We start from the raw sequence: 26,189 nt of genomic DNA on the forward strand, positions 1-26,189 counted from the left end.
GAATGAAAGCAATAAGCAGGCTAAAGTAGCGTGTATAATTTAAATATCCATGTTTGTATAACTGTGACATTGTAATCATACATGCAACAATATCACTTCATTAATAATACGTTGTTTTTTTGTGTTACATTTACCATGTTATTCTACCAGCTGTGAGTGCTGTTTAGACGATGACAATAAAAATAAATGTACAACATCAATTTTCCAGTCATGTTTTAACCTAAGGCAAATTGGGCAATCACCCTGGAGAGATCTTACGGGTTTATGCCATGCAATTTATTTTGTTTAAAATTGAAATGTACAATGCCCATGTGTTGTAGAGATTGGCAATAGACATGTCTGCATTTTCTACAATATAATGAAACTAGAAGGCATTCTGCTTGTGTTACTCAAAGCTGAGTAAAAACAAAAAAATCAGTTGAAAAACTCAACAGCAATATCTCTTTATAAAAAATAACCCATTCACCAAAGATAATCCACAGACATTGTTTACATGAGCAATTTCATTTTGTAAATATATATCTCTTCTGTGGAACTATACCCTGAAATGTATCACCATGCAGAAAAAAGGGTTCAAAAAAATAAGTTCTAACATATTTGAGAGAAGGCAGTCATCTTTATGGCTGACGGCTCACACCAAAACAATATAGATTAAAAGGAAAAAAGGAGCATTTTTAATTATGGGATTGAACTGTTCCTTTGAATATACGGACCATCGGATGTGGTCCCATGGTGCATTTTTCTAAAGGAAATTGGCCCAACTATTTACTAATGTTTAAAAAGGAACGTGAAAAAACATGAGTCAATAGGGACCCACATTCTGTATTTGGCGCTGGTATGTGGAGTTTTTGGCTGTAATGACACTGTATCACCACTAAATGGCAGCACAACCTCCTTGAGACATTATAATTGGCTGAAAACTATTTTATATATGGAGTATGAGCACATAAATAAGAAGCTAACCTATTGGGATGCCTTGATGACACAGGTTAATATCTCGAAAATTTGACATTTTGTGGCCATGTTGTAAAACTAATGATGCGTCCTCATTCACAGCATCACATAAAATGTGTAACTATGGAAGAAGGTTGCAATCATCAATATCTAACAGGGGAAGGGCACACTAGAATAAAACCTGTACAATTAAATTAAACACTAAAAATGTCATTTTTTGTTGGGATCTGTGTTAGTCTGAGCACATATTTTGTAGTGGTGCGTTATTGCATACATCATGTTACTGTAAAGCCTGTTTTGAGCAGAAAGCTTCCTCCCAGTTGTCTGCTTTGCTAAAAGAGCGCATCATCAGTAGTAATTACAAGAGGAGACAGCTGGTTTATTCACTTCCCCCGCACTTTTTTCACAGCTGGATGAGATTATCCAATTGAACCCCCAACTTTGCCATTTAGCCTTCAGGCCTTTGTCAAAAACTAAATTTAGCTATGATACAAATCCCAGATGATATCTCAGTGTTTCTGTAGCCTATATTTAAGGATACCACAATGTGTTGTCTGACTTATTTAAAAGGGCTGACATGTTTAAGAAAAGCCTCTCCCTTGTTTCCTCTGCAATTGAACAGTCTGACCTCAGCCCACTCTTCTATTATTCACAGCCACAGACCTGACACAGGCAGACAGGTGTGTGTGTGCGTGTGCACATATGGCGTGGGTATGTCTGGTCTAGGCAATGCAAGGGCATAGACATTGTATGAGTGTGTTTGTGTGTCCGTGTGTGACAGACAGACTGTGACAGAGCAGGGTGTGAGCCCTGCAGGATTCCATACAAGCAAACACATTCTAAGGTTTATATATATAATTTAAAAAGGGGTTTTAAGTAAGGGATACTGAAGTGTTGATTTTTGGCGCAGTCTAAGAGAAAGATAATCATTTTGACAAAAGGGGGATTTGCATTTTGCCAGACACTCCATAGCTTTGACACATATATGACTGCATGACACTTCCCCAGTTCTCCATTAAGACCAATATTCTATAGTTTTCTGAAATGTTTGAAGAAATTATCTTAAGGTAACCTTTGTGCATGGAGAAATCTACAGCCAAAGTTAGTGAGTTAAACACTTCATCATGTATTTTGGATGCTTTCTTTCCAATGCGTGAAATAGGACATGTTATGGAAGCAAAATAGCCCTCCGATGTGAAAAAAAAATGTTTTTGTGTCTCGCTATGAAGCATTAAAAAAAGCCTTGGATAATACATCAAACAGTCATGGAGATTTTTCAGTGCGGACCAAAGTGTTGAAGTAACCTTTACTGACAGTGACAGGAAGACAGACAATACTATCCCTAGAGCGAGGCAGCTAGCATGGCTCAATACCAACATGTGAAGAATGTTAATAAGATGCAATACCAACTGCCCTTATACATTTGGGGTCCAGTATTACTCTACATACACTATTTTTATATTCATAGAGATTACGGTTCAGTTGTAGTGTTTGCCTTATGCCATTGGGCAATCTGATCCGTCTGAGTGAACAATACTGAGCTCAATCCAAACACTCTGTATCCAACGACCTGCATTTATGTGTCACGTATTGCAATTTAAAGTTGTGGTATTGCTTGACAGATATACTGCTTCTTAGCGGACGAAGATGTGCATGTTGAACGCTGCGCGAACTGGGAGCAGTCAGTCGGGCAGGAGGAGCTGCCAGCGGGCCCAGCAGAGGCCGCAGCTCCGGAAAGACAGGGCGAATCCATCGATCCCTGGCGTGCAGCGGGAGGGCCATGACATCTGATGCGTGGATAAATCCCAGAAGAAGCCGCCAGGTGTGCTTTTTGATGGACAAGTGCGCCACCACGCTTTCCCCGTCGTCTAAAGCGCTTTCGGTGAGGCAGGATGCAGGGCAACCGGCGCAGGTAGGTGGGAATATCTGACAGTAGAGGGGTTGAGTCGATTTTACGGTTGCCAGATGTAGGTTTGGGCAGCAGGATAAACTCCAGTGAGGGTCTTAGGTGGAGGAGAGTTTGGTGATCATAGACGAGCAGAGCAGAGACATTCTGACAAACATAAAACAAAAACTGGATAGCTAAAGGCAAATAGCTGAGGGAGCGGCATGCCAACACAGGCGCCATCTTGAAATCCACCGGCATGTTGTTTAATTGCTTATAAGTATATAAGCAATTAAACAACATCTTACATTTCTTTTCACACAATACGTCTCCTCGCAGTATCAACATTAATTCGGCTGACTTTTATATTTGATCCAATTAGTAGATAGGCTGTATTTACACCATAAAGGTGCACAGCTGATAGAAAGGGACACCTGGTGGTTGAAGAACGTTATTGAATTTTATTATTTTATTATTAGATATTAATAGGATCCCTATAAAGTATATTCATTACTCGTTTTTCTCTACAAATAGTTAATTAATGACTGTATATAATGACTAGTTTGCACACCCCTTTCAAGATTTCAAGATATTCTAAGCTAAGGTTTATTGACATATTATATTATACACACCTACGGTGTAGTTATGCAATGAATGAAAGACTTGGGTCGCAGGTTCCTCAACAGTGCATTACAAGACATCTATCAATATGTGTGTATACCTCCACCATTAAACTGTCATTCTGCACATTTCTTATACTATCTACATACATCTTATAAGAGTATAATAAATATGTATAATATCAGTTTAATAATAAACAAATAAGTGCTTAAACATAGTTAACATTGCAGGAAAGCAATATATTAGACGTTAAGTACTTTGTCAGGCTTAATATTTATCTGTAGATACAAATGTTACTGTGTGTGCTGTGTGCTCTGCATGTGTGACCATTAAAGAGGGTTTCATCCCTCCATATTCTTCTTCTATACCCCCAAAGCTTTTTTCTTATTCAAAAGAAGACCTTAACCTAAAGTACTCTTTAATGTTTACATTAAGCCTTATTAGTTTGTCTGTTTTGCACATCCTCCTATTAATATCTAATAATAAAATAATACAATTCAATAACGTGCTTTAACCACCAGGTGTCCCTTTCTATCAGCTCTACACCGTTGACCGGAACCCGGAACACCTGAGTACCGTGCTGAGTAGTAGGGATCGGAGCAAAGGCCTCAGCGGCGTCCTGCAGGAAAGCCCGCTGGGCTGACGCAGACAAGGGAGCCGATGCGATGGGGAGGAAATCCCCCGGGACCCTCAGCGGCTGACCGTATACCAACTCCGCCGTGGAGCACTGCAGATCCTCCTTAGGCGCGTTCCTCAGGACCAGCTTCACACAAGGAAGCTTGTCGACCCAATTACCATCCGTAAGGCCGGCCGTGAGAGCCACCTTCATGGAGCGATGGAACCGCTCACAGAGGCCGTTAGCCTGAGGGTGGTAAGCGGTAGTCCTGTGCAGCTTAACCCCCAAACCACTCGCCACGGCGTTCCAGAGCTCGGACGTGAACTGTGAGCCCCTGTCCGAGGAAATGTCTGACGGGGTGCCAAAACGACACACCGATGTCGCAATGAAAGCTCGGGCAATGTCTGCGGCTGATGTTGACACGAGAGGAACCGCCTCCGGCCAACGGGTCGTCCTGTCCACCATGGTGAGGAGGTAGGAAAAGCCCTTAGAGGAGGGCAATGGACCAACCAGGTCGTGGTCAAACCTCCTCTCAGGCACCAGGAAACGCCCCAAAGGGGCTCTCGTGTGGCGGTGCACCTTAGCACGCTGACAAGCCACGCACTCACCAGCCCAAGTCCTCACGTCCTTTTTCAGCCCTTGCCAGACGAACTTCGCGGCCACCAAGCGCACCGAAGGCTTAACGCCGGGGTGTGACAGGCCGTGCACTGCCTCGAACACAGAGCGCCTCAGGCTGGCGGGAACGACTGGCCGCGACAGGCCCGTGGAAACGTCACACAGGAGGGTAACGCCCGCGTCGCCGAACACCACGTCCTCCAAGCGCAGCCCCGCGCCCTCCGCCTTCAGAGCCTGGAAGCCAGGGTCTGTGACCTGGTCCGCCGCCATGCGAGTATAGTCCAGGCCCAACTGGACGGCTCCGATGACGACTCTGGAGAGGCAATCTGCAACCAGGTTCGACTTGCCAGCCACGTGCTTAATGTCTGTGGTGAACTCCGAGATGTAGGAAAGCTGCCGCTGCTGACGTGCCGACCAAGGCTCCGCCACTTTAGACATGGTGAACTTGAGCGGCTTGTGGTCGACAAACACCGTAAACTCACGGCCTTCCAGCAAAAAACGGAAGTGTTGCACCGCCAAATAAAGTCCAAGGAGCTCTCGGTCAAAAGCGCTGTACGCGTTCTCTGGGCGTCATCTGGCGGCTGAAAAAGGCGAGTGGCTGCCAAGCGCCCTCCACCCACTGCTCGTGCACTGCACCAACGGCGTAGTCCGATGCGTCCGCGGTAATGGAGATGGGAGCTGTGGATGATGGGTGCGCCAACAGGGCCGCCTGAGCCAACGGGGTCTTGACCCCCATGAAAGTAGACTCTGCTTCTGCCGTCCAGTCGATCGCCTGGAAGGGGGTCGTACCCTTCAAAGCCTCATACAGCGGCCGCATAATGTGAGCAGCCCGGGCGATGAAATGGTGGTAGAAAGTCACCATCCCCAGAAACTCACGGAGCGACCGGGCTGTGAGCGGGTGAGGAAAAGCCGCAACAGCCTCCACCTTCGCCGGCAGGGTTGCTGCACCGCCTTTGGTGACGCGGTGTCCGAGGAAGTCAATATCAAACACCCCGAACTGGCACTTTGCAGGATTGATTATCAACCCGTGTTGGCTGAGCCTCGTGAAAAGGGCTCGGAAGTTTGACAGGTGCTCTTCCACCGAAGCGCTGGCGACGAGTATGTCCTCCAGGTAGACAAACACGAACGGCAGTTGCCGCACCACCGAATCCATCAGGCGCTGGAACGTTTGGGCGGCATTCTTGAGCTCAAAAGGCATTCGCAGGAACTCGAAGAGTCCAAACTGCGTTATCACTGCTGTCTTAGGGACGTCCAGGGGATGCATGGGCACCTGGTGGTAACCACGCACCAGGTCCACTTTCGAAAACACCGACGTACCGGCCAGATGTGCTGAAAAGTCTTGAATGTGCGGCACCGGGTAGCGGTCAGGTGTCGTGGCGTTGTTGAGGCGGCGGTAATCCCCACACGGGCGCCAACTGCTGTTTGGCTTGGGATTGACGTGCAGTGGAGAGGCCCAAGGACTGTCAGAACGGCGGACAATAACCAGGCGTTCCATGGTTGAAAACTCCGCCCTCGCTACTGCAAGCTTAGAAGGGTTCAACCGCCGGGCCCTAGAGTAGACTGGGGGACCCTCGGTGGTGACGTGGTGCTCCACCCCATGCTTGGTGGCGAGCGCGGAAAAGGTGGGTTATGTCAGGTCTGGAAATTCAGCCAACAGCCTGAGAAAAATGCACCCGACAGCGAGCCTGACAGCCCAACGTGTGACTTACTCGCGGGGAATTTAAAGTGAAATGGAATTGGTTACAAAACCTAACTACACATCTCGATTCTCCGGTGTGGCAGTATTTTGGATTCAAACCAAATCAACGAGGCGAACCTACGGACTTGAATGAGCCGGGCGGTGTGTCGTATTGGTTTAAAAAAGGTAGCGACAAAAGCAGGCAATACCACGCATTTTAAACCACCTAAAACACAACCACCCCATTCCGTTTTTCCAGCTGGGAGCAAACACGGCAGCTGGAGATGGAGAGCCCCCGCCCGACAATGCAAACATGTTGGTGTTCCTCGCTCGAAAACTTAGAAAAACAGATTTGGATATGGCCTGTTGAGGCATCTGGGTCTTTGACAGTGGACTGTACACTTGACTGTTGTTTTAAGGAGGTTTTTTTTGCTTGTGAGATAATGTGTGCTCATATTTATTTATTTATTTATATATATATATGAGAGAGAGAGCTCTGTTTTCCAGCCTGACTCTATTTAATTTATTGTTTTGGTTGTGTGTGATTTAATTAATTTATTATAATTTAATTAATTTGTTTTATTTATTATATATAATTTATATATTTTAATATTATTTCACATTTCATTTGCAATGTTGAATGTTCAATAAAAAGTTATTTTTGAAAGGATGTACTTTTTATTATAATTATTATTATATATTATCATTATGTCTAAAATGGTCTTAAAACGGTGCCGACAATATTATCGTTTATCGCAATAATTTCCAGAAAGATTTATCGTCCAACAAAATTAATTATCGTGACAGGCCTACACATAGGCCTCACGCCGTACGTGCAAATGGGGCCGCCATTAGCCATCGCCAACCGCGGTCCATGTCCCCCACGAGCGACGTCCTCCCTCGAAGCAGGAACTACACTCCGTTGAGCTCCCGTGTCACACAGAAACAAGCTTCCTTAGACTCTACGATACGATATTACTTTATTTGTCAGATCAAGTCTGAAATTTGACTTGCGTCACAGCAGCTCCATGTCCAACATCAACAGACAAGTATCCAGACACAATACATGAAACACAAACAACAAACATTTAACATAACAGCACAATCAGTGAGAGAAAACATGCTCAAAGAGCCTTCAGCGTGCATTTGACCTGGGATTTAGCTCTGTATTTACTGTGAGGATTGACTGATGCACAAAGGAGTGCTTCAGTCTGACCTTATTGAATCGTGGGACCCTGTATCTCCGATTAGATGGTAGCAGTTCATATTCACTGTTCAGGGGCCTCATGTATATCGCCGTGCGTAGGATTGACGTGGGAAGGTTGCTTACGTAGTAGAAATCCGAAAAATAGGTCCATAAATGTTCCGCCACTTTCCGATTCACCAAACATTGCGTACCGGAGAGGAAAGTGCGTATGGCACTTCCTACGCCGGTTTCCCTTTATAAATCACAACCGACTCGAAATGCGGTGCAGCTTTTGCGGGCTTCACGTAACGCCCATATTTGCCTATAAATAGTCAAAGAAATGCCCTTTCATTCATTCTTTTTGACTGACTGCATGGAGAAGATCGCAGGAAATGACGACAGAACAGCTAAAAAAAACATCTCACACCGTGTCAGATTTTGGTTATTTTGGGGAGGTGGAGATAAATCATATTGTTTGGTGGATGCAGTTTCAACCAGAGTAGCAGCATGGAGGTCAGATCGTCACCAAAATAAATAAATAAGTGGTCCGAAAAAAGTTAATGACAAAGAAAAATACACATAGCCTTCCTCAGGCAGTAGGCTTGTTTGAGACAAGCGAGACCTGCGCAGACCTGCGCAATTTCGATCAACGTCTTGCTAGTGCGTTGCATGATGGTTAGTAATTTTGTCCGACTTGCTCTGGAGGCTTGCCTACATGAGACGTTGAAATCTCGCGGGACAAAGACGCCAGCAGCCTTGAGAGCGAGGTGCGGCAAGGCGGCGCAGTTCCTCTCCACGGGCTGCGGAAGCTAAATGCTTGATGGGAAACGACTCGCTGGTATCTCGAGCTGAGCGCTCATTGGTGGGTTTTACCCTGTGCTGCTGATGAAACTCTCCAATTGGCTCGGCAAAAGTTTGTTGTTGTTTTGTCAGTTTTACGTCGCCCCCTCCATTCACATTTTTCATCATTGTTCCACAATGTTTATCATCATGAAATTAATATCTATATATTTTATACTATACTTGGACTGCTTACCGATTTCATACTTTATAGCATATTCATACACACTGTTCATACTGCTCACAGGCTGCTGTGAGCAGTATGTTTGAAAATGAATTCTTCATGATAAATGAGAGGTAACAGTTTATTTATGGTATTATTTCCACATATCTCTCTCCATTCTTCCTTCTGCCAACGGTGTCGCAGTTTCTTGTCTCTCCAGTTTTTTTGCTTAGTGCGTACGCATTGGTTAGAGTTTGCGTAGAGGACCGCACGTTTTCCCGTCAAGTTAGTATTTTATAAATCGCAAACATTGCGTAGAAACTACCGTACGCCTTTTTTTTTTTTTGCGTATCCCTTTATAAATGAGGCCCCAGAACATGGTTTGGGTCAGAGATGATGTGTTTGGAAAGCCTCACTAGGTTGTTATGATGGGCTGAGTCATAGAGCCCCTGACAGGGTTGACCAACAATCTTTGAGCAGATTTTTAACAGGTGGAGCAGTTTTGATTTTAAAGCTGCTGACAAACATTTGTACCAGGTAGTATTGCAGTACTGCAGAATAGACAAGATCACAGATGTAAAGAACAACAGAAGAATTTCTCTGCTCGCTCCAAAAGACGTAAGACGGCGGAGAAAATAAATTATTTGTTTTGTCCTTTTGCACAGATATTCAATGTGATCCTTCCATGACAGCAGACGGTCAATCATTACACCAAAGTATTTGTATGAAACTCCCTGCTTGATTTCATCTGTATGGATGACAATGGGGACTTTATGGGAGTCAGATGGTGAGCCAAAAATGATTTCCTCAGTTTTCTTGGTGTTGATTCTCAAGAGCATTGCTCTGTCGTAGTGTTAATTTCGTCAGCTATTTTTTAATTTTGTTTTAGTCTTAGCCCTGTGTTAAATTTCCTTTTTAGTTTTAGTCATATTTAGTCACCTTCATCCTGTTTTTATTTAGTCAAGTTTTAGTCAACTAAAAGTCTGAGCATTTTAGTCTTATTTTAGTCAAAGAAAACTAATTATTTTAGTCTACTTTTTGTCAATGAAAACTGTTGAGTCTTTTTTAGTCATCAGATTATATAGAACATTTCAGTCAAACTAGTCTAGCCAAAACCAATAATTTGTAATTTTAGCCAAACTTATTTCACAATAAGATTATATCTTGTCCTTATTTGATGAAAAACACAGGTTGAATGATTAAGAATGCAGCTTTGCTGAGAGTATCTGGTCAGGTTTGTGGTGTTTTTACCTGCTAGCTGTGTTATGGCCACATTGCTTCCCTTCTGATAAAACAATGCATGCTCTTTTCTTCTCCGCCTCATTGTAGTGAAAAAGGGCCCAAATATCACATTGTTTCTTTCTCCCAAGCAGTGGTGGCTTTAGACTTTTTCCTTGTCAGTCATTTTGACGGACAGCTAGGATCGTAACATTTCCGTCATAATCCATTATTACCCGTCGAGTACACAATTTATCACTCACTCGCGCTGACGGGGGACGGGGAGTATTCGGTTAAGGCGAATGCGATTTATAAAAAACAAACTTGACGGGAAAATGTGCGGTCCTCGACGCAAACTCTGACCCATGCGTACGCACTAAGCACAACAACGGGAGAGACGAGAAACTGCGACACCATTGGCAGAAGGAAGAATGGAGAGAAATATGTGGAAATAATACCATAAATAAAATGTTACCTCTCATTTATCATATATGAAAAAAAATATTTTCACAAATTGATTAAAGCCATCTTCAAATTATTTAACAAACACCTGTTTGAGACTCCTCACTGCATACAAAAACATAACTTGGAGAAATAAATAATTACGGAAATGTTATTGATCACCCCTCGATTATGTTCTCTTGTTAATAAATGTATTCTCATAAATGATGCGGTAAACAGACAGAATTACTTTAAACTGACGCGGTTTTGCATTTCTATAGGTTGTATAGATGCAAGCATGGTTTTATATACTATCATGTTTAATCATGTTTTATGCCATTCGCCAATAGCCTACTTTATAAGTCGCTCGTAAAACACAGGAGGTATGGAAACTAAGAACACCATATGTGGTAAACTGTACAACTAGTATAACACAACACATTAGTTGTATTTTATTTAACAGGTGGATTATGGATATATAGTTGCTGATCGACAGCTGGAACACAAACCACCAAATACAAACAAATTATTCAGATCCAGTCTTCATGACTCCACCCCGGAGCGATTCCCCGATCATTTCTTACAGTTTCTCATCAAGGGGGTGTCTCCTGTCCCCGGTACAAACACAATGCCTGAGGAAGTTTATGGCTATGTGTATTTTTGTTGTCATTAACCTTTTTTCTGACCACTTATTTATTTATTTTGGTGACGTTTGGTGACCTCCATGCTGCTAATCTGGTTCAAACTGCATCCACCAAACAATAGGATTTATCTCGACCTCCCCAAAATAACCAAAATCTGACACGGTGTGAGATGTCTTTTTTAGCTGTTCTGTCGTCATTTCCTGCAATCTTCTTCATGCAGTCAGTCAAAATGAATGAATGAATGGGCGTTTCTTTTACTATTTATAATATGGGCGTTACGTGAAGCCCGCAAAAGCTGCACCGCATTTCGAGTTGATTGTGATTTATAAAGGGAAACCGGCGTAGGATGTGCCGTACGCAAGTCCTGCACCGGTACGCAGTCTTTTATGAATCGGAAAATGTCTGTGCGTGTGCGTATTTATGTGCTTTGTCCTACGTAAGCAACCTTCCCACATCAATCCTGAAGCTCCCCCTAGGATAGCCCTAGCGTGTGTGTGTGTGTGTGTGTGTGTGTGTGTGTGTGTGTGTGTGTGTGTGTGTGTGTGTGTGTGTGTGTGTGTGTGTGTGTGTGTGTGTGTGTGTGTGTGTGTGTGTGTGTGTCAGGCGCACATTTAGTGTGATTAAGCGAGCGCGAGAGAGAGCTCACCGGTGCCAGGGACCGTGTTGTTAGAATCTGTTTAGCTAGCTGCACTAACGGATATAAGGAGCTGTTTCGACAACAAGGTGAAGGAGAGTCCTCTCCTGTCAGACTGAGGGACTCAGGTGAGCTAAAAGACTCTCTGAGTGTTTAGATAGTTAACTTTAGTCTAAGAGTTATCTCAGTGGGTCTCAAACGGTTTGGTCAGGATTTATGTAAACAATTATTTCCGAGGCACACCTTCATATGATCATTATAGTTATAAAACAATAAGATAATAAATGAAAAACAGTTATGAAATACTATATGACAGTAAAACAAGAATACAGTTTCAAAGGAGTGATTTATAAACAACCCCAAAACAATATTTGCACCGGGGCCAATCACAACCTTGTTACGCCACTGAGTGGGGGATATTAATGATCGCGTTACATTTTAGCAGCGGTGCACATACCATGAATATGGGGGACATTCCAGACAGATCTTAAAGAAAGGGATGACGGTCAGGAAGCGAGGCCTCCTTTTGGTGAGATGCGCGCGCATTCAGGTAGGCCCACCCCGGGGCCGGCTGCGTCTATCGTTCTTCCGAGAAGGGTCTAGCTGCGGCCGCGGACAGTACACAACACTACACGACACTACACTACACGACACGCCCACCTGACACGACACTACGGTGGCTGAGAGGCACTACCGTTAAAAGCGAATTGACGAGATTTACATCATACAGCCCATGTAGTATAATATTTTACAAATGATGAATTACAGCAAACATGTGCAATATATCCATTATTACAGCTCGGTGGGCTGGCAGTAAGGCGATATGGTCAGTTGTTATTGTGCATCCATGGGTAAAGAGAAACTCATGTCGTACTCATGGTAGTACTGAACCATAGACTATATATAACTGAACACTAACAAGTAGTTAGTAGTACTAACTAAGTACTGAACATGTAACATGAACGTGCCGGGTAGCGCGGTCCCGTGGGTTAGATGCACGTTCATAATGCACAGGGAAATAACTCTCAGAATAACGTTATTAGCACATTTTACAACTTGAACGAATGTTTTTAATAAGGGCTATACAAACGTTCATACTGGGTAGTTTATTTAGTTTAAAAAAAAATATCCAACGAGTTACAGACCACTCTTTCCCAATGTAAGTCAATGGGAAAAAGTGTTTCCGGGCCCAGCAACCTAAAGGAAGTGTAGTACCGCCGTTTGGCCACAACGAATATTCTCATCAGACTCCGGCGCACTTCTTGGGGGCTTGGTTCAACCTCCACTGTCCGCAGCTAGACCCTTCTCAGCCACCGTAGTGTCGTGTCAGGTGGGCGTGTCGTGTAGTGTCGTGTAGTGTTGTGCACAGTGGCATTTCTATATGTACAAAAGTGGTGGGGCACAGAAAACTTAGATGTCTATATACTGTATAAGCTTCTGCAGTGAGGTTCACAGCTGGTGAGGCACTGGCACTGACTCTTCAGGTTTACAAATATAATATTTTGACCTAAATTCAAAATATAATATTATTTTCAAAAGCTTTTTTTGTCTGATGCTTCGATTAATTTTAAACAGACAGTTCAACAAAAGGATACCCAAAAAATGTAATTTTATCATTTAAATATTGAATTGTTCTCTCTTAGTAAGATCCCATTTTCAATAAAATTGCGGTCTTACCTTGACTTGAAGATGAAGTCCATTTGGCTATCCTTCTGGACAAAAATCTCTATTACTTGTTTGTAAAAGTCCTCATTATCTTCTTGTAGTTTCAAATCATAAATCTAATCGATAGATTTATGATTCGAAAATTATAAAAGTAGGGTAGACATGTGGATATTATCCGGCTGAACAAAACGTGCATTTATCTAACAGGTACGTTTCCCACAGATCTAATTTTGAGCTATTTTCTAAAATCCTATGGAGAAATATCATTGGTATTTGTGGAGGGAACCCGGTTATGGCTAGAAAGGATCCGTCTAGTGTAAATATGACGTCACGTTCTCGTTGTAACTCTCGTTGTAATCGGAGCGGCTCGGAAACACATCTTACAGCAGTAACATGATGCAACATACACATTAATGCAGCAGCAATATTAATAGAGAAAGATCAGACATAATAGTAAAACACTGCAAGGGAACATTTTATTGCACCAGGAGCTATCTTGGGACTTTTACTGCGACAACGTTGACTTGCCTGTGAATAAAAAATAAACCATAGTGTTGGTGATCTACAGTGTTGTCATTCTTCTTTGAACAGCAAGACCGCTAACACCCTATTTCAACAATCACACTCCCTGTCATTGACATAATTAATAGATAGTTTAGCTTCTCACCATCATTTGCTGTGGCCCACTGATGTTAACGATTGTAACTGAAAGGCTGCCTGCCAAACGTAAACATTCAGCCACGTGACATTCAGCCAAACTCTCGTGAGCAGTAGCGTGGCGTGGGGAAAAAATTAGGGGAAGCCAATAATACGTCCTTTCTTTTGGGGTGGGAGTGTGGTGGTCAATGTAATAACGTAACCAGATGAGTGATTACATCGCCCGGTATCATTTTACACACATTTGTATCATACAAATGCAGGACTTACACACGCCTGTTATCTGACCGACAGGTCCGCACGCACTCTCCAGCCGAAACTCTAATAAGCATTCATTCACAAACTAAATCAGGAGACCTTTAACGTTTTACGTCCGGTTCGCTCCTTTGTTCCTCGCTGTACAGAGCTCCAGTTTGGGCATTGGCCTGTCATCAGATTTTATTTGTTGTTGCTGCTGCAGCGGAAGTTTAGTACAATTATTTTTGATTAAATACTCCAAATCTCCACACTCCATAATTGCACTTGCTTCAGTTGCTTGCTACTTTCTAACGGCGGTGAGAGTGGTGCCGTGACGCTATCTATCTTCTATCGATTAGATTTATGATTTGAAAATTATAAAAGTAGGGTAGACATGTGGATATTATCCGGCTGAACAAAACGTGCATTTATCTAACAGGTTTGTTTTCCACTGACCTTATTTTGAGCTATTTTCCAAAATCGGAGAAATCCCATTGCTATTTTGTCGAGGGAAACCGGGCGCAGCTTACTTCCGCTTTTTGGGACGCGTCACTGCACCACTAAGTTGATGCGATTTGATTGGATTGTGAGGCAAGGGAAGCCAGCCGCCTCTGGCTTCCCTTGGCATGGCCCTGACCAATCACAGGTTGGCAGGGGCATGACGTGAGCCTCATCTGATTGGTCAATCCCTCCATTTTTTTTCACCAAGGGAAGCAAATTTCGGCTGGCCTCCTCTCGCAACAGAGAGTGCAATATACTGTTTCACCATAACATCTAGAGGGGCGCTGTTTCACTCTTTGTAAAATACTCAATGAGAATGGGGGAGAGACGGGCCGGTGTCGGTACCAGATGTGTTCGGGGTACCATATGTGTTCGGGGGCCGTCTCTTACCAATGACGTCACGCATTGTACGCATTGTGATTGGCTGTACGGTAATTTACCCAGGGGTGCTCGGGGGCTAATCACATCTACAGATCATGACGAACCGAATTGAATTATTCCTATGCTCCTAGCGTGTGAAAATGTTTGTGAAAAACATGTTAAAAAAAACATGAAAACGGAGCAATGGCTGTATGCCATTGGCTGTACGGCAACTCAAGAGGACCATCATACACGGTCAAATTCCGAACATTTAAACATAGCCTACACTTCATTCTTTACTTTGTCCGTTATTATATGTAGAAGATGAACTACCTCTCTGAAAGGTCCCAATGTGTTCATTTTGATGGGCTGTCTTCTGAGTGGTTAAACATCACTAAAGATTTTCTGACTTCTGACTGCTTTGGATATATAATTACACCACAATAAGGTTTTACTATCACAGTGCACTGAGATTTGTGACAAACTGTAAAGCACTTACGCATCACTGTACACTGTAAACCAAGGCGGTTTTGCCATCACTTACTGTACTGAGGCTCAGTCACTGGTACATTTTCATTTACAAAGCCCTGTTGGATAAAGTACCATCTTATCTGCTCCCTGATCTCTCGGCAAATTGAAAGTACTTATTGCCTGAGATCTCATGCTGTGGTTTTATTAAATGTGTCAAGTGCTAGGACTGTCTTAGGGAAGAAAGCTTTTAGATGTTCAGCTCCACTAACTTGGAACAGTCTGCAAAAAGAATGTAAAATTACCAAGCTGGTACCACTACATGTTTTTAAAGCTCGGTTGGATGCTCCACAGTCAGATGCTGTTGGTACCTGTACATGTGGATAGATATGTAAATTGTAATCCCTGTATTTTTTGCTGTATGATGTCCTTTTGTTGTTCTGTTGTTTATGTTTTTATGTCTTCATGTGGAACCTACTGCTGCAGGTCTCCCTTGAAAAATAGATCATTGATCTCAATGGGATTTTACCTGGATAAATAAAGGTTTTGAATTGAATGTCGAGCATTAACTGCAAGTCACTCAAATGCATAAACTGGAGAATAATTATGTTACAAGTGTTACAGAAAACATATCCAAGTGTAACAAACATCCAGTATTAACCTTACTGTTTTTTTACTAACAGTAATCAACTAATAATTTTCATGAAGTGCATATTTATTCCAAACTCACAATATATATATATATATATATATATATATATATATATATATATATAATATATATATGTAATAAAACATAATGCACAATGGTACACAGTATCCAAACTCTTTAGGCACTGGTCAGAGGCATTCATGTAAAGCAGATCACCAGAATCCAATACTGGTAAAAACGTTGCAGAGATCAAATGTTTCCTTGTCTGAAAGGAGAAACCTCATTTTAAAACAACATTTTCAGTGTGTGACTTGAAAGATAAGTTCTGATCAATAATAAAACCTAGATATGTGTATGTAGTGACCCTTTCAATGTCAATGTCAGTCCCTTGAACAGTACAAATGTTGGGGAGAAAAGAAGTTAACTTTTGCGATTTGAGAATATCATGAGTTTGGAGTTGTCTGCATTTAATACTAACTTGAGTTGAGATAAATGGGATGGAATAACATCAAAGGCAGACTGGAGGAAATCAAGACTTGCTCTATAGAAGAGGATGAACAATAAATAACAGTATCATCTGCATAAAAATGGAAAGCAGCATTTGAAAGATTATTAGAGATTATTTACATACAGTATATGGTGAAATTATTGGTCCTAATATGGAACCTTGGCGCACACCCTTTCAAATCAAATCAATCAAATCAAGTTTTATTTATATAGCACATTTATAAACGATTTTTGGTCGAGCCAAAGTGCTGTACAAATAATAAAAATACCCTACAGTAAAGACATTTTACAGCTAATACAACAGCAGTTTGTTCAGAATATCAGTATGAGAAGAAAACGACACCCTTTGTCCTTAGACCCTCACATCGTACAAGGAAAAACTTCAAGAGAAAACCCACAGTTTAAAGGGAAAAATGGGAGAAACCTCGGGGAGAGCAACAGAAGAGGGATCCCTCTCCCAGGATGGACAGACGTGCAATAGATGCCGTGTGTAAATCGAAGAGATAATACATTTGCAACATAGGTAGACCGAATGTTAGGAAATGCATGCGTCTATAATAATAGGATGAATCCACGAAGATGTCAACAATCCTGTGGGAGCCTTCAGGGAGGCAGCACGACGAGACCCAGGCAGGACCGCAGAGACAGGTTCAGCCACGACCCGAAGTCCACGACTTAATCCAGAACTCAGGATAGAGGATCCAGGATGCGGGACCACAGCAAGAGGATCAGCCTCGACTCAAGATCACATCAAGACACAAAAGAAGAACAATTTGGCTGGGTTAATCGGAACATGAGAATACACAGATTCAGACAGACAGAAGGAAGAAAAAGCACTCCCTTTGGAGTGATTTTTTTTAAATATTGAAGTTAAATGCATCAATCTGGTGCACTTTGAGAGCAAAATGAAGAGATATATGGATACCTCTCAACATCCATATGAAACAACTGTAAACAGATTTACTTTGTCTTTATGGATTCGATTGTGGACTTGATTGTGATTGCTGCACATTATCCCTTACTTAATAAATACTTTTTTTGATAATCTATTATATAGAAAAGTATATCATATTGATATATAATATATAATTTATTGATAATATATAATATAATCAAATATAACAATCACAACGAAATAAGTAGTATTAAGTATTAGGGCTAAGAAAATATTGTACATGTGAAATAGTTGTATGTATTGATTTAAATTGACATGCATACGCTAAGAAAAATAGTCCGTTGTTACTGTTTGAACTAACGTACTGAACATATTACATATTACCTACCATATTACGTTATATACTTCTTACCTTCGATTTCTCTTGTTCTTCTCCTCATTCGTCTTTGTTTTTCTTCAAGTTTTATTGTATTTCTTCAAGTTTTTATCTTGTTGGTCGAATGCACTTAAGCGTCAGCTAAATACAATGTAATGTAATGATGAAAAAAACCCTCTATACTAGTCTAGACAGCGTGGGTAAATTACCGTACAGCAAATCACAATGCGTGACGTCATTACGTCGTGACGTCACTGGTAAGAGACGGACCCGGAACACATCTGGTACCGACACCGGCAGCAGCACACAACAAAGAATTTCCGAAACTAAACGAAGTGTTTTTATTTATTTATTAAAATTATAACTACAATCCGAAAAAATAGGGGAAGCCTGGCTTCCCTTGGCCTCCAGGAGAAAACGCCACTGCTCGTGAGAGTTTTACACAAGACAGATCCTTTCTAGTCATAACCAGGGAACCCATGCGCAGCTTACTTCCTGGTTTTGGGAAGCGTCTCTCTCCTCCTCTTCACACACCACACTTTTCGCGGCACACGTACTTATATGGAATCAAATTAGGGTCAATAATATTCACAAATTATTTCAAAGTCTGCAGTTGTATATCACCTGTTGTGCGCATGTGAAAAGATTTTGTGCATGTGTAAAAAAGTTTTGTGCACACAGATATAATTTGCTCGTGTAAAAACATGTTGCAGCTGTAGAAATATTTTGTGCGTGTGTGAAAAGTTTTTGCAGATATAATTTGCACGTGTAAAAAAGTTTTGCAGGTGTAGAAATATTTTGTGCAAGGATATTTACAACAGTGAGGTTTCACAAAGTCTGAGATACGGACACACACATTTCCTATCTGTGTGTGCGAACCTGAAGTTACAAGCTACAAGCTGCTATTTACGAGTACGAATTTTGACCCTGTTTTTACGCCTGAGTATGCTAGCCAATCAGCACGTTGCCCACTGACTAGCCAATCGGGACGTAGCCCACTGACCATCCAATCATAGGACACAAGGTTCTAACGCGTTCGTTTTGCTGACCTGCGCCACTTGGAGCGTGCTTGCGGGAGTCAACATGGAGGAGCCCGAGGCGAACTCTTGTGGGACGCAGGTGGGTTAATTACATGCTACCACGGAGCATGCCACTACAGTTTTAATTAACTGACGTTACATCGTAATTAACTAAATATATCAAGACAGCTGTGCGTGCATCCCGGAGTTACTTAAATTGTATATTTAACGCTAGCTAGTTGATGTGGTCTTTGCTAATACTACTTTGTGCCACCCTCCTTTTTTGGGCTCAGTACTATCCCAACAAAGTATTTCCATTTACCTATATATAAAACAACATGGTAAAGCAGTAAAATACAGCTCATCTTTAAAAACGCAAATGTCATTTATTTGATGTATTTCCACAACCTCTTGTTGTCTTTGAATGCAGCCTCTCCATCCCAACTCGAACAGCTGACAAAATTCTGGGTAGGGTGGGAAATCCCTACAGACACCTTGAAGGTCCGAGTTGTGAAGGAGGCGTACCTGAAGTCTTCCACATGTTTTGGCACATTGCATGTACCTGGGCACTTCCAAAACTATGAGGACTTTTCCAAGCATGTGGAGAGCTGCATTGCAACCTATGTTACAGGCTTTGGTCTAGTTTAGATACTGCTCATCAGTATGATTCTGTTGCAAAAAAAACATTGTTTCAGTGTTATGGAGCTTCTGCTTTTGTTCATTGGTGTAAAAAGGGATTTTGTCTTTGGTATTCTTTCACCTGAAAAGAGATCTCCATTTTAAGAATATCGACTCACAGAAACGAAACCTTTTGAGATTATTACTACTTCATTTGTTCCAGTGGTCAGCTCAAAATTGAACTTGAACATGACATTTTGTGACAGATACTATAACCTTTGCCTGGTACTCTTTTTGTACTGCATTTTGTTGGAAGGGCTGTTTGGATTGTGCCATATGTAGTTCTGGCACCTGGTTCAGGTAGTTGTAACCAATGGCATCATTCATTCTGTTAATAGTCAATATTTAGAAAATGGTCTATTACAGTACTTGTTATTGCTGATGTATTTACTTGAATCCTACAGCTCTTGTATCCAAAGATTCTAAGAAATAAACCATTGACCAGTGACTTTGGATGTTTGCTTCATTTCAATTTACCCACATTTTACATTTTTCACAACAATCAAAATTTGAATTATTATATTATATACCTTAAAATGTTCTGCGGCTAAAAAAGTAATTTCCATTCATAAACCACAGAACTGATCATTTGCTGTGTAAACATTTCCCCGGGGACTATTTTGAATGCAGGTTGAAGTCTCTGAAAATGATTTTTTCAAGTCGTAGCGGAATGAACAGAAGTCAATGTCAGGTAGGGACATTATTGTGAGTTCTAAAATAGAACATTATACTACTACTGTAGTATCTTTCATGTAACAAGGAACTGCATTAGCTAGTGGAAAGCCATGTTATTCTAAGAGTAACATTTCAGGTTACTACAAATAAAGTAGGCCTCTAAAATTGAAATACATTTATTTTCCCTTTTCAAAATGAGAATATAACAGTCATGCCCTATATATATATATATATATATATATATATATATATATATATATATATATATATTCCATCATCCTCTACCCAACCACCCCCACAAAAGTACCACGTATCTCCAGATGTGTTGGTGTTGAATGTTTGTGATCAACTGAAGGATGAAGTGTTACTTAAATTCTTCTTCAGCTAAATAAACTCTTTAAAAAGCCTCTTGGATCAGCTTGAAAAGTAGTCGTCACAAAGCTGAAAACAGGCTGTTTTTCTGACTTTGTAGAGATACGTGGTTTTCACAGGACAGAGACAAAGATACAAACACATGATGATCTTATAGAATATGATGCATTGATGGAGATTAAACTAGCCAACAGGATATAAAGGATTTATATGCAACTAATTACTGAATACTTCTTCCACTGCTGAAAGTTAGTATGCATTGTGCCTTATGCTTCCTGACTTGATTCAAGGACACCCTCTATGTAGTGAACTACAGCACTATAGATGTCTGCCCCAAAACACAATGAAGGAGCAGTAGGATTAAAAAGTTGATTCAGTCCTTCCAGTTCTTCGATGCCCAGGGGAGATGCCAGTTCAGGAACTTGTACTCCAATTTGATCCATGTCTGCAATTTCCACATCTGGAAAATGGATCCCCTGAAATAAAAAAGTAATCGGGTTTGTTAAAATAATTACATGGGATGACACCCTAAAACAGTGGTCAGGAACCTTTTCTAGAAATCATTTGGCTCCCAACAAATACAAATTCTAAATTACTAATACAGTCCATTATTTATTATTAAATTATTTCCACCCCACTGATTCAATTGTTGTTTTGTCTTGACATGAACACTAAACTAGATTTCAATCACTTGACATGCATTACTGAACTGTAATTTATTAAGCCATTTATTTAGTTTAAATGTTATCCTTGTACAGACTAAATAGACTAGTGCACTGCATATTCATTGCAGTTTTCAGGTGTTAATTTACCAGTGAAAGAAGTCAGCATCTTTTTTTCCTGCAATATTCTTTTTGAGGCCTACAAATTCAAAGAAAAAGAAAATGAAAACAACTACAACAGTAGTTGTTTTCATTAGTTTTACATTTTTCGGATTGTGGCCTATGTCTTTGTATATCAACAAAACTATTCTATGCAACTGAAACTCAATGTTACATTGTGTTGCATAGCCCATTGTTGGCTTTGACACAAATTGTAATTCTGCTGTAGCCTGATTATGCATATGGTTGTTGCTGTGTACTATTGGAAGATGCCTGGTAAAGTGAAACACAGTGGTCCTGGTAGGCTAAATTCCAGTTCCTGTGTGTTGCATTTTCATTATAATATTAAGAACAGTGTAAGGATTTTGTCAAATAAACATATAACCAAATACTAACATTGTTATGACTTCTAAAAGAAAGCAAGGTGTGCTAACATTGGCTTCCTCCATAATGGTGAATAAAACACAGAACTACAAAACAGTTTTTCCCCTTTACCTCGAAGTTGTCAGGAGGGCTGACAGGGCTCTGACTCTTCCCGATTTCCCACAGCTGGTTAGGAGTGAGGTTACGTTCTGTTCGGAGTGAATGGTTATTCCAGCCATCTGTGAATGTGTCAAGATCTTCCTGAATTCGGGGCAGAAAGACATACTGAGCACAGAAAAGGTGTGTGCAATTTGCTGGGCCGAGCAGGCCATCCTCCTCTAGGCTGTGGAGCAGATCGTAATAAATACTTGACACGACATTCCACACGTCACGCCACAGGCGCTCTATCCTGAAAGACAGTTGACAAAAATAAATGAATAAATGCAGTCCGTAAACAATTATCACACCTTTACGTTGCAAAAAATGCAAATAGTAACTCAATGGATTTTTCCCCATCCCTAATAACACTAATATGTACATTAATCTCAGCAACAACTTTTAGAACCATAATTAATGGCAGCACGTCACTATTAAGCGATACACTAGCAAAATATATTTTGACCAAAGAAAGCTTTATGACAGAAGCTACAACCATACACTGATATTACCTTTGATTATGAACACTTTTCCCTGAGATGATGCTTCCCCTGCCGCACCCACGAACGTCAAACATATGTCTGGCCATGTCCACATTTTCCACACCTTGGTCTCCTCTGACCCTTGACATGTACAACCATACAGATACCATGTTAAGTAATTTGACAATGTGAAATTTGAATCTCTGTACTCTTAGAGCTGGCTGTATCTCCAGTTTTCTAAGTACAGCTATAGCCATTTAACAAGCTTCACTATTGGCTACTGGCTAATCCCCCAGGGAACCAGCAGTTTTAAAGATTTTGTTACCACAGAAACAAGAGGTTTTAGTATGAGACTGAAACATTCTTTATGGGCACATCACTGGAAAGACCTACACATAATATTGGGAATATGTCATGAGGTCATGTAAAGTAATATAAACAAGGAATGAATAATCCAATCTCATTCTAAGGCCATACCCATAAGTGTCATCACTGGTAAAGTGTTGTTTCAGAAATGACATATAGGGGGTGCTAGGGCTTCCTGGGCCTTTGCTTAATAGGCACTATATCCCCAACTATCAATTTACAACTTTTCTTGTAAAACTTAGTGAAAAATCTGTTGATCATGTAGGCCTATAGACCTTTTTGAAAAGCAGCCATTTTGACATAAAATAGTAGGGTAAACACAGGTGTTACCAGTGATACTAATTAATGTTCTGTTCCATTCAGATCAAACAGTCAGGGTGCTGCTATTGTACATGTTGGCTCACTAGAAGGCTCTACTGCACTAAATAGAATGGAACCTTAATCAACTTAATTAATTTAACCTGTATTTACCTGCTAGTTCATGTCAATACGGCTGCCGTGACAAAAGTCTACCTTATTTTTATAAAATGGCCTAGACTGATACAAATCAGTGTTCTTTTAACTGTATCAAGTGCACCTGACATTTTTCTTCATATTCAGTATTTCCAATAATCCAATGTTTACATGTAAAAAAAAACACACACAAAACAAGAAATAGCCTGTTACCTGGATGGAAATCCGTGTTTGTCCACAGCCTCAAGGAAGAACTGCAGAGCTGTTGAAGCCTTGTTGTTATTGGCTACTTGTAGGTACATGATCTATGAGAGCATTTATAGAAAGGAAAAAGTAAGCACCACAGAAACACAGTACTCAAATAACCTATTAATGAATTAAATACTGACCCCATACTGTATGTGCGTGATAATTAACTTTAAAAAATGGCATTTAATATCAATTCACTTTTGTTCAATTGTAAAATAAACTCCAGGAAGCACTAACCTTTCTTGAAAATCCATCAATTCCACCAAATATTACCATACCATATCTGCAAAATAAAAAGGTATTAATTGCTTGATGTATCCACACCACATCTTGTCCCACCAAGTCCTTTGATGATTGAAATAATCTTCGTGTCCATCGCCAGACCCCTTTTTGTGGTGTTGTGCTGAATAACATGATGTGATCGGCGCCTACATAAGATGACCCGCACAATGTATAGTGAAATGTTTATCTTTGGCTACAATACTACTTGTGTTTACATTATATAAAACATAGCTGAGGAAGAGCATTTATTGTTATAAATATGTTATTTGTGTCCTAAATATTGCTGATTGGTCTTTTAAATGAATGAAGTAAAGCTAATTTTGGCCTGAACTCGAGCAGTGAGGCATGTGTTTCAGGTTAAAGCTTTTGAAGTTCTGCCCTTTTCATGCAAAAAAGTATAATGCATGGACTGTAGAGTATATGAAAAAAATATAGAATTATATTTAAACAAATAAAAATAATTAATACATAAATCAATCATATACTGTAGAGTATATGATTGATTGATTTTTAAGAAAACATGAATCGCTCATCGTCTATTGCAGCGGGTTGTAAGGAGCATTTGTGTTGAGTAGGCCATACAGTTATTTATTATTGATTATGAAGATCGTATGGTTAGCCCACTTTACCGTTCCTTTTCGGTTCACTTGCTTTATTTTCCAGCTGACGTGAACACAAATCGGATTGGAAACTGAACCTTTTCGACCTTTGGCTAACTAACGTTACGTTACCTTCCTCTCCATATTAAATGCCCGGGGCATTATGTCAGGAAGCACCCGACAAAAGTGTTGCATTAATTTCTTTAACATTAACGTTACTCATTCAAACGGCACAACAACAACAAACGTTAATTTAGCCAACAGACTGTAGCTAGCTAAGACAATAGCAAAGACCACATCAACTAGCTAGCGTTAAATATAAAATATAAGTAACTCAGGGATGCACGCACAGCTGTCTTGATATATTTAGTTAATTACGATGTAACGTTAGTTAATTAAAACTGTAGTGGCATGTTCCGTGGTAGCATGTAATTAACCCACCTGTGTCCCACAAGAGTTCGCCTCGGGCTCCTCCATGTTGACTCCCGCAAGCACGCTCCAAGTGGCGCAGGTCAGCAAAACGAACGCGTTAGAACCTTGTGTCCTATGATTGGATGGTCAGTGGGCTACGTCCCGATTGGCTAGTCAGTGGGCAACGTGCTGATTGGCTAGCATACTCAGGCGTAAAAACAGGGTCAAAATTCGTACTCGTAAATAGCAGCTTGTAGCTTGTAACTTCAGGTTCGCACACACAGATAGGAAATTTGTGTGTCCGTATCTCAGACTTTGTGAAACCTCACTGTTGTAAATATCCTTGCACAACATATTTCTACACCTGCAAAACTTTTTTACACGTGCAAATTATATCTGCAAAAACTTTTCACACACGCACAAAATATTTCTACAGCTGCAAAATGTTTTTACACGAGCAAATTATATCTGTGTGCACAAAACTTTTTTACACATGCACAAAATCTTTTCACATGCGCACAACAGGTGATATACAACTGCAGACTGTGAAATAATTTGTGAATATTATTGACCCTAATTTGATTCCATATACTTACAGCCAATCAGCTCTGAATTATGTTAGATGACGTATGGTGGGGATGGCAGCACTCTGCCCCATGGTCATTATTTTTTTGCCACACACATTAAATAGGACTCTGAGCATGCGCAGTGTAGTTTTTACAGTCACCGTTCTGTTAGACAGTGAGAGGGAGGGCATGATCGGGTTTTGTCCCACATGGCTCTAAACAGCTCAATAGGCACACACTGTAGACACTAATTAGAAGAACACAGACTAAAACAGCAATGTACAGACGAATCCAATGATTAAACATGATCTTAACATATATTTTATATATTTTTTAATTTTTTTTGTTGCATTTTTTGTAATCATTATTTTTAGTAGCCTACTTTCTGCTGACACTAGGTGGGAATGTGCCCCACCTGCCCCTAATGACCAGTCGCCACTGGTTGTCTACTGTCCGCGGCCGCAGCTAGACCAAGGCCCTTTCTCATTTCATCAAATCCCCCTCCTAGACTCCTCGGTCCTCCGGTAGTGACCCGGAAATGAATTCGAGCGTGCCATGTTGAAGGACATCTCATTTCTCTAAATGCACTTCGAGGACCGAGGATCGAGCGTCGAGGAGGCTCTCTGGAGGAGCTCTAACCGAGGATACACTGATGGGTCCTCCATGGCTCCTTCGTGGATGCATTTCCGGGAACAGAGATGTTTCAAAGAGTCGTGGCGCACGGCCGGACTTATCTCAGCCAATGACAGCTCTGCATGCATCCCCTGGATAATATTTTATTAACTGCTTTCATCGCGACGCGATGTTTACAGAGAGAACAGCTGTGAGGTCCGTGCAGAAAGCAGAGCAGTGTATATAATATATATCACTCAGTATTACAGGCC

General features: G+C 41.0%; 1 protein-coding gene and 1 long non-coding RNA gene across 3 annotated transcripts; one reads left to right on the forward strand and one right to left on the reverse strand.

Annotated features, from left to right (window-relative positions):
* The first annotated feature begins 17,747 nt into the window (after window positions 1-17,747).
* LOC307038650 lies at window positions 17,748-20,978 on the forward strand. The gene is made up of 2 exons (XR_013808048.1): window positions 17,748-18,932; window positions 19,263-20,978. It is a non-coding gene; the product is annotated as an uncharacterized lncRNA (long non-coding RNA).
* LOC307038638 (uncharacterized protein) lies at window positions 20,451-25,303 on the reverse strand. 2 transcript variants are annotated; one of them, XM_079680196.1, is made up of 6 exons: window positions 24,770-25,302; window positions 23,685-23,730; window positions 23,412-23,503; window positions 22,410-22,520; window positions 21,874-22,150; window positions 20,452-21,033 (listed from the first exon to the last, which is right to left on the reverse strand). In XM_079680196.1, the coding sequence occupies exons 2-6, from the start codon at window positions 23,721-23,723 to the stop codon at window positions 20,824-20,826; spliced, it is 729 nt and encodes a 242-aa protein (XP_079536322.1). In that variant the 5' UTR covers window positions 23,724-23,730; window positions 24,770-25,302; the 3' UTR covers window positions 20,452-20,823. The 2 variants fall into 2 exon arrangements, with proteins under 2 accessions (XP_079536323.1, XP_079536322.1); XM_079680197.1 differs by lacking the exon at window positions 22,410-22,520 and having other exon boundaries at window positions 20,451-21,033; window positions 24,770-25,303.
* Between the last annotated feature and the right edge of the window lie 886 nt (window positions 25,304-26,189).

Source organism: Notothenia rossii (assembly GCF_949606895.1).
Source record: "Notothenia rossii genome assembly, chromosome: 1".
NCBI lineage: Eukaryota > Metazoa > Chordata > Actinopteri > Perciformes > Nototheniidae > Notothenia > Notothenia rossii.